The following is a 9,810-nucleotide window of genomic DNA, read 5'->3' as shown; positions in this document are numbered from 1 at the left end:
ATTGGTTACCCGGGAATACATACCTACTTCTCTATCACAGCCTCCCCCCAGAATTATGCCAAATCATCCTACCTTCTTCTGAAAGTGTTTCCTGACTCTAGTACTATTACTGTGGATGTGCATGCCTAGTTATACACAGTTGTGCTCTGAAGAAAGAATCTTTACTTATTTCATTTCCTGAATGGATTGCATGTGCTGAAAGAGCAGGGAATGGAGTCAGATGTTGGACCCGATGCCAGCATTGCCGCCTATTGGTCGGGTTACTCTGGCAAGTCATTTCCCCTCTCTGGGCCTCAGTGTCTCCATCTGTAGCCTTCCCGGGTCTGGAATGCCACCCACGTGAGCAAGGATAGACGCCCCACACAGGGACGCGTCGGTCGCCCGCGCTTTCAACCTCCCTGCAGGCGCATCCTGCTTTCCCAAGTTGCGGCACGCCTCCGGGACGCCCTCCACAGCTCTAGACTCACGAGGTGATCGCGAGCTAGAGCTAAAGGGAGCCGCTGAGGGGCTTCCCTGGCTTAGCCTGCGGGGGCCGCCTGAGTGCTTACCCCCTCGCCCCTCCCTCGCGGCCTCCACCCGCTCATCTGCCCCTCTCCCTCCCCACCCCGCCTTTCTCCCCGCCCCGCCCTCCCGCCCACCCGCGCGGCGCATGCGCCGCCCGCGGAGCGTGTTTTTATAAAAGTCCAGCTTCGACTGGAAACTTCAGTTTGTTGGCTGTGGCAGCAGGTAGCAAAGTGTCTCCTAGGACTTGAGTACTCCGGTAGCCCCCGCGGCTGGAGAGCAAGCGATTACCATGGACGGGTTCCATGTAAGTCGTTTCAACCTGCTTTTTCTTAAACGTATTACAAACACATGAATTTAGAGCGCAACCCCTCTCCGAGCGGGCAGAAACGACCAGAATATTGGAGGTGCCCGTGCCCCCGAGAAGGGGCATAGAAAGGAGTTTTCGTGCGCTTGGCTACAGTCGGGGTTGGGGGGGGTGGACTGAAATCTTTTTCTAAGTAGAGGAGAAAAGATGGGAACGACCGTTTTCGGTGGCTGCATGTGTCTCCCCCTTGAGTTCTGCGGCGCGCGCCGGGTTTGCACGCTGTTTGCAAACAGAACATTGTGTGCACAAGTGCAGAGAAGATGTGCGCGCTGCCAGAGACCGTGGGTCTCTTACTCGGGGGAGCGGGGGTTTCTTTTGGAGCGAATTACATGATCTGAATTTGGAGGTGGAGGGCGGCGCGCCGGGGCTGAGTTCCCAGAGGGAGACTGCGCCCCTGGTTAACTTCAGGAGCAAAGGCGTCTGGGGACCACTCTTGGTGTTGGGCGCGTGTTCGCTAAACTCTGCTGCCCGCGGAGCTGTGCCAGTGCCCGGGCACTGGGAGCAGAGGGCGGACCCACCGTGCCGCTTGGCTGAGGTGTCTGCGCGTTGGCCGCATCAGGGAGGTGGCCGGGAGCAGCCCGCGCCACTGAGGATTGAGGGAGAGACATCGCGGGCGTCGCCAGCGCCGCGAGTGGGCCCCGGGCTTCTGGAGTTGGGGGTCGTGCAGAAGTTGAAGGAGTATATAAACGGTCACGGTGCAGCAGCACCCCGAGGTGTGCGCGGCGGGGACTAAGGGTGGAGTGAAGGGCTGGGAGGGCACCTGTGCTGCCGGTAGTTGTGGCGCAGACACGCAGGTGCAAGTGGGGACAGTTGGGCTCTCACCGAGCCCGGTTGCGCCAGTTAACCGTCGGTGGTTTCCTGGAGCCTTTTGAAATCCCCTTGGTAGGGAGGCTTTTCGTTTCCCCCAGCGGCGCGCGATTCAAAGGCTCCCGCGGCGGAGCTGCCCAATCTCTCCCCAGCACCCTGCAGGACCGCGCCAGGCGTGCGGCGGGGCCAAACCGTTGGAGCCACTGCTTGCCGGCGGTGGGCGTGGTGGACCGCGCGGAAGGCTGGAGCTGGACCACCCGGCCCCCAGCGCGCCCTCCGCCTGGAGGTTTCCAGCTTGCAGACCTCCCACCCCATTAACTGGATCCGTGGCGGGATGGGAAGCGACCCGGGAGAGTGAGGAAATGAAACTCGGGGCGAGGACCACGGGTGCAGACCCCGTGACTTTCCCCTCCCATTAAAATGCTGTGCTCGCTAACGTCCCAAAGGCGCCAAGTGATAAACATGGGTTTGGCAGAGAAACCCACGCCCCTGAGCGGCGCCGGTGGGAGTGAGGGTTCCCCGCTTCTGACACCCCACCCCCGCCCTCAAGCACCAAAGCCCTTCGTTTAAGACCGCATTCCCTTCCCCACTACGTGTTGCTTGAAGTACGGAATGGTTTGTGTTTAGACAGTCGTGGAGAAAACAGTGTTTCATGCCTTAGAGTAAGAGTCTTAGGGACCCCGCAGTGCTTCTTCCTCCCCTCTTCCCTCTCCTGGCGAATCTTCATAGAGAAAGTTAATCCCAGCTCCTCGGAACACGAGATTCTACTCCCAGTCCCACCATCATGCCGCCTAGGAGTGGCCTCTTTGTGTTTTGCTTTGGTTTTTTTCCTCCCAAGGTTTTTCCTTCCCTCTAGTGGGCGGGGCAGAAGAGTTAGCAAAGATGTGACTTTGGAACCCAAAGAATCTCATCGCCCTCTTGTTTTGAACAAAGAATTTTGTAACTGGTTCTCCTAATGAGAGATATAATGAAGCGACTATGGGGGAAGATGGGAGGAGAGTTGTAGGAGTCTAGAATAATTCCCTTGTGCTCTGACCCCAGTACTTTAGTGGGAGCAGAATTTCCTGAAGCAGGCCGGGCTGAGTTGGTTTTTATAAATTGCTTTTTTAAAATACCAGAAACATTGTTTGGAACTTCGGGAATGCCTGCTGAACTTGAAAGTGAATGTCCATTCCCTTGCCTTTTTCAGATATTCTCTTCAGATAATTACACAGAGGATGACTTGGGCTCAGGAGACTATGACTCCATAAAGGAACCCTGCTTCCGGGAGGAAAATGCCCATTTCAACCGTATCTTTCTGCCCACTGTCTACTCCATCATCTTCTTGACTGGCATAGTGGGTAACGGATTGGTCATCCTGGTCATGGGTTACCAGAAGAAACTGAGAAGCATGACAGACAAGTACAGACTGCACCTGTCTGTGGCAGACCTCCTCTTTGTTCTCACACTTCCCTTCTGGGCAGTTGATGCCGTGGCAAACTGGTACTTTGGGAAGTTCCTGTGCAAGGCAGTCCATGTCATCTACACAGTCAACCTCTACAGCAGTGTCCTCATCCTGGCCTTCATCAGTCTGGACCGGTACCTGGCTATCGTCCACGCCACCAACAGTCAGAGGCCAAGGAAGCTGTTGGCTGAAAAGGTGGTCTATGTTGGTGTCTGGATACCTGCTCTCCTGTTGACTATTCCCGATTTCATCTTTGCCAACGTCAAGGAGGGGGATGGGAGGTACATCTGCGACCGCTTCTATCCCAACGACTTGTGGTTGGTGGTGTTCCAGTTTCAGCACATCGTGGTTGGCCTTATCCTGCCGGGTATCGTCATCCTGTCCTGCTATTGCATTATAATCTCCAAGCTGTCCCACTCCAAGGGCTACCAGAAGCGAAAGGCCCTCAAGACCACAGTTATCCTCATCCTGGCTTTCTTTGCCTGCTGGCTGCCCTACTACATTGGGATCAGCATCGACTCCTTCATCCTCCTGGAAATCATCCAGCAAGGGTGTGAGTTTGAGAGCACTGTGCACAAGTGGATTTCCATCACCGAGGCCCTAGCCTTTTTCCATTGTTGCCTGAATCCCATCCTCTATGCCTTCCTTGGGGCCAAATTTAAAACCTCTGCCCAGCATGCACTCACCTCTGTGAGCAGAGGGTCCAGCCTGAAGATTCTCTCCAAGGGAAAGCGGGGTGGACATTCTTCTGTTTCAACTGAGTCAGAGTCTTCGAGTTTTCACTCCAGCTAACACTGGACTTTTATACATTAAAGAACTTTTTCTGAAGTTACACATTTTTTCAGATATAAAAGACTGACCAACACTGTACAGTTTTTATCAACTGTTGGACTTTTTATCTTGTGTGCCTTTAGTTTTTGTGAGGTTTAATTGACTTATTTATATAAATATTTTTTGTTGTTGTTTCATGTTGATGAGCGTCTAGGCAGGACCTGTGGCCAAGTTCTTAGTTGCTGTATGTCATTGTAGGACCGTAGAAAAGGGAACTGAACATTCCAGAGTGTATAGTGAAATCACTTAAGCTAGAAAGTATCCTCAGCTGTTTGTAAATAAATAATCTGTCCATTCCAGTGGAACATTTTCCTCTTCCTGCTCTTAAATTGTTTGGTTACACTATGTGATTTTGCCTGTAGAAGATGGCACTTTTAACCAAAGCCTGAAGTGGTATAGAAATGCTGGTTTTTCAGTTTGCAGGAGTGGGTTGATTTCAGTACCTACAATGTACAGCCTTGTATTAAGTTGTTAATAAAAGTACATGATAAACCTACTTAGTGTTATGTTCTGATTTCTATTGACATTCCTTTGGCTGGCAGAAGTCAAAAATAACAGTAGATACCTGCATGGTATGTCAGATCCTGTCCTAGGTATTTTAGTTGTAATATTTTACTTAATCCTTATCACAACTCTATGATAGGCTCTGGTTATATTACTACTAACATTTTGTAGAGCAGGAAACCAAAGTACAGAAAGCCTAAGTGACTTGGTCAAAGTATAGTAAGTAAGCACAATGAATATCTCAAACCAGGTAATGTGACTTCAGTATCTGAAGTCTTAACACTCTTAACTCATGGAAGTTTAGAAATATCCAGCCAGTACATATTCCTATGAAAGATAATCTTCCCAAAGGATAAATGTGCATAAAGAAGAAAAGGTATGCAATCCCATGTTTTAGATTTTACTACTATCATCCCCTTGTGTACTCCAGGTCTGTGCCAGCCAGGCATTGTATGCTCTTCTCATCTACGCCTCTCAATCTAGATGTCGTCACACCCTTTTGACAGGCAAGGAGACTGAGGTTCAGAGACTTGCCATAACTTGCACTTTCAAGGGGACATACCAGGAGCTGACTCCATTCATCCTTCCAGCCCTTGCTCTTAACCATTACCCACTGTTGTCCCCCAGAACACCTGGTCATAAGGCAACTGAAATGCTATTGAAAATAAAAGCCAAAAGTGAATGTTTTCTTCATAAAATTAACCATGCCCAAAATACCCCTCTTGCAATATCTTCTATGCAAATCTCAACACTTAATCTATTGCAACATCTAGCACCTCAAGGGTTCAGCCAAGCAGATAAAAGTTAAATTGGTGCTTTCAGAGCTCAGAAGAAAGGTCCATTGATGCAAGCTCCCCATTGCCCACGTTTTGCACAAGATTTTGGAGTCTTATGTAACATCACCCGCAGCTATTTACACTACCATTGTGCAAGCCCCAAGCTCTTGAGTACATTTCAGCTCCGGTCTCCATTCAAAGATAATTTCTGAACTATGGTAGCCATACCTGTCTCACTTTGTGACACACACACGGCACTCCAGGCATGCCCTCAAAGATAATAACCAGGATATAAATAAGGCAATATTTGGTCTACTTTTCATAATTGTTTCTGGCACAGAAAATCCATTTTGGAGGAAAAATTGCAATGTCTTATCTTTCTGAGGCAAATCACATTTGTTGAAGACAAATTATAGATCCTGTGAAGGGAAATAATTTAATTAATTACAATAGAATCCAATTTGGCTGTACATTTTTGCTGCAGTCTATGGAGCTGGGATAATTCAAAGTAGTATTCCTATTCCACTTGAGAACACAATTAGATTTTACATAGGAAATTATCTTGAGGTTTCTTGGTTTTTTACCCTGGGAAGCCTAATTGGATCACCCTTCATTTAAGCATAGTTTTACATGTTTTCTCTCAAAGGCTTAGTCTTAAAGCCGTGACCATTGTAAAAGACTTCACTTGAACTTTCTCTATAAATATTTATTCTTGAGGAGACAATAGAAGAAATCCTTGGAAGGAATTCTTTTTCTTTCTCATCTTAGCTTGAAATCTTGTCACCCCAGATTCCTCACCTCTGCCCAGGAGTCACAACAAAAGGAACTGAGCTGAAACAAAATTCCCAGTGTCACCAGTCTTAATGGATATTTCATTCTCCTTTGGAACAAAGGTGGGATATCTCTTTTTCAAAAAGAAAAAAAGCCTTGGCTCTCTCCCTTCCCTGAAAGCTCCCCCACCCCTATCATTCTCTGTCCTGACCCTGCCATTTCCAAGCAGCTCCAAAGCATTCCCTGTGTGGTGGTTTGTCTGACAATGCTGGGAAACCCAGTCTGCTGGTCAGCCCTTGCATGAAGTAGCTGATTGTTCCCTTTCCTCATCCCTTATGAATGGGGCCCTTGAAGGTCAGTAATATAGATCCAGTTGTATAATGGAAGCTAAAATATTTAAATTGTATGCATGCTGCCAATAATGGCGTAAATATGACATCTGAGTTATTAATAACATTAAGCCTGTAACTGGGGAGGAAAGTGGATGTTTTTATCTTGCCAAGCCTTTGTTTTCCTAAAATGCCACTTGGCAATTCAGCTCTCCCTGCTGTGGGTTTCTCAGCCTCCTTTTGTGGTTATGCCTATACTTGATTACTATATTCAAGTAATCATTCTGGGGTACTCTTTTAAGAGGATAACCCACAGGCTTTATTTTAATAATTTCAACTAAGTGTCTGTGACTTTCTCCAAGCTTACCGTCAGTAAATAAAGGCACCACAAACAGAATTGAGTTGTCATTATTCCCAGGTAATACTCACTTAAGAGGGTCAAGGACCGCTGGAGACAAGATTCACATTACCTTAGAAAATAATCTAGGCGGCCCCAACACTTGGAAATGTGGCACTGAGCCTGGCATTGTGGGGATTTACCCAGCCCACTTTGAGGAGGTCTCCACTTGGCTGCCAAAGTGGCTTATCTGGTCAGTGCTGGAGAGATCCAAAAGTTAGCCAAAGGAATGGCTTAAGAAGAATGTTGGAGCCTCAGGGACCCATAAAGTAGTGGAGACAAATCCTTTCAGAGCAGTGGTTCTCAACTGGGGGTGATTTTTGCCCCCCAGGGAACATTTAGTAAGGTCCGGAAACATTCTGGGTTATCATACTGGGGGGTGGGTGGGTGGGTAGGAGGGTAGGTGAGGTGCTACTGGCATCTAGTGGGTAGGGACCAGGGGATGCTGCTAAACATCCTACGATGTACAGGACAGGCACCCACAACAATTACCCAGCCCAAAGTGTCAACAGTGTTCAAGACTGAGGAGAAGTTTTTAAGGTGATGGCCATGGGATGAAAATTATTATCAGAATAAGGATACATCCAACCAGCATAATTTCATGAAATTATCACTGGACAGGGTCCCAAGGTCTCCCTTTTGCCTCCTTTATTCTGTCTCATTTCAATGCTTTTTTACCCCCACTTTACTCAACTCACACAATTCTCTTTCACCCTGATTTCAATGTTACTTTGTCATAATAAACATATCTTTCTGTTTGTTTTCTGCTTTCCTGCCATTCTAAGAAGACATCCCACAAAGGGAAATACATGGTAAAGGGTGACTGCTGATGATTCTCTAGTTCCCACCCAATATCTGTCGCTCTAAAGACCACAATGTTTACTCATTTAATCCTCACCACAGCCTGTGACTCAACTAGGAACACTTCCCATCTTTCTCCTTTTATTTGAAAAATAAAAGGTACCAGCCCATTGTTCCATTGTCTGCAACTGATTTGGATTAATTTAAATCAATCCTGTTAAGTCCCATAATTAAAATCTTCTAAAACCTTCTGAAAATCCTTCTTTCAACTGGAAATGCTAAACTGCTTGAAGGCTGAGCTGGAGGATCCACAATGTTAAGAAAGCCACAAAAAGGGAAAGAATTTTTCAAAATCAAACAAATAAAGGTGCTCAACCAAACCATACCAGGTGCTGGGTGTTTATCTGGCAGAGCCGGTCCACGATTAAGTTGATTTACATATTACAGTTCAATTAACTAGAACTCATCAAAACTCTTAATCAAAGGGAATTACTTCCTCATATTTGACTCTGTCAGAAGGAAAGTAATATTTATTGAGAGCTCACTAAATTCCAGGCACTCTCATACATGTGATCCACACACAAAGAGCCCATCAGTTAGATGATATTGCTATCTGCATTTTCAGGTGAGGACACAGTCAAAGAGTTAAACTACAAATAAAGGGGTTATGCTCTTTCTGCTATGTATACTATAAATGGCATTAAAACAGAACCACCAAGGTCTGGGGCATGTCCTCATGTTCTCAATATATTCAGTCCAAACATCTCTATCTTTTCTAGGCCCAATCCTATGTGATAACAAAAACAGTTACCATTCACTTTGAGGGTTTCCTACATTAAATAATACATTGATTATTTAATCTCACAGCAGCCTTATATAGTAGGAAATATTATTTTCCTGTTTTACAGATGGAGAAATTGAGGCAAAATTAACCCAATGCCATATATTTAATGAGTGGTAAAGCTTTGACACCAGGCAGTCTGACAGCAGAGTGTGCCTTCTTAAGCATTATAGTAACTTTATTATTTTCTATGACATTAGCCAGGGTAATAACCATGAGGTCAAAAAGATCCTCCATGCTCTCCAGTCCTCTTTAGGGTTCAATACCGGACACTTGCCTGGTTGTACTTTTTAAAGCAACAAAGCAGACACTGACATTTGAGAAAGGTTTTCACTATTAGTCATTGAAATAAAATGGGTTTCAGTGCCTGGCACATAGCAGGACCCAATAAATACTTGCTGAATGAGCTAATGAATGAACACCCATAAATTTGTATTCCTGAGAGCACACTATGCTCTAAGCATTCTGATTAATGTTTGTGTGAGACTTGACTTCCTTCTTTACTCTTTCAGCCATTCTCTTTTTCTTTATTGAAGTATAGTTGATTTACAATATTGTGTTAGTTTTAGGTGTACAGCAAACTGATTCAGTTATAAATATATTTTTTCAGATTATTTTCCCTTATAGGTTATTATAAGATATTGACAGTTCCCTGTGTTATACAGTAAATCCTTGTTGCTTATCTATTTTATGTATAGTAGTTCGTATCTGTTAATCCCATACTTCTAATTTATCCCTCTCCCCCAACCCTTTCCTCTTAGGTAACCATAAGTTTGTTTTCTATGTCTGTGAGTACGTTTCTGTTTTATATAGAGTACACTTTGTACATTCTGTTTTATACAGAGTACGTTTCTGTTTTTATATAGAGTACGTTTCTGTTTTATGTTTCTGTTTTGTATTATTTTTTAGATTCCACATATAAGTGGTATCATATAATATTTGTCTTTCTCTGTCTGACTTACTTCACTTAGTATGATAATCTCTGGGTCCATCCTTGTCACTGCAAATAGCAATATTTCATTCTTTTTTATCAGCCATTCTTTTATTGAACCATTTATTGAACAAAACCCTGGGCCATGCAGGTATGAATATTGCTCATGGTATAGTGGAAGAACTAATCCTTTGGTGTTCTAGACATGCTGGAAAGTTAGCTAAAGGACTCTCAGACTTTCCAACTTCCTTACATTTTAAGAAATCAAAGTTTTCGCCCTCCCACCCAATTTTTCTATTATTTAATACCTGTCCCCCAAGTCTTGCTTCCACTGATTCCGCATTTAGGGGAGAGCAGATCCCTGCCCACCTCCCAAGCTGGGTGAGAAGCTCCCAATCCCTGTCTTCCTATTTCACCAGCCCAAGGGAGGCTGTCCATTCACACCATGAGGATAAAAGCAGAAATTCTGCCAAACCGTGGAATATGGGAAAGAGCCTCAAAGGCAGTTTC

At 45.5% G+C, this 9,810-nt stretch overlaps 1 protein-coding gene across 1 annotated transcript; it reads left to right on the top strand.

Annotated features, from left to right (window-relative positions):
- The first annotated feature begins 703 nt into the window (after positions 1-703).
- CXCR4 (C-X-C motif chemokine receptor 4) lies at positions 704-4,444 on the top strand. Its single transcript, XM_065880311.1, has 2 exons — positions 704-808; positions 2,865-4,444. The coding sequence occupies exons 1-2, from the start codon at positions 794-796 to the stop codon at positions 3,909-3,911; spliced, it is 1,062 nt and encodes a 353-aa protein (XP_065736383.1). The 5' UTR covers positions 704-793; the 3' UTR covers positions 3,912-4,444.
- Positions 4,445-9,810: the final 5,366 nt, after the last annotated feature.

The sequence above is a fragment of the Phocoena phocoena genome, chromosome 7, assembly GCF_963924675.1.
Source record: "Phocoena phocoena chromosome 7, mPhoPho1.1, whole genome shotgun sequence".
Classification (NCBI taxonomy): Eukaryota; Metazoa; Chordata; class Mammalia; order Artiodactyla; family Phocoenidae; genus Phocoena; species Phocoena phocoena.
This window is presented reverse-complemented; position numbering and strand designations above follow the sequence as displayed.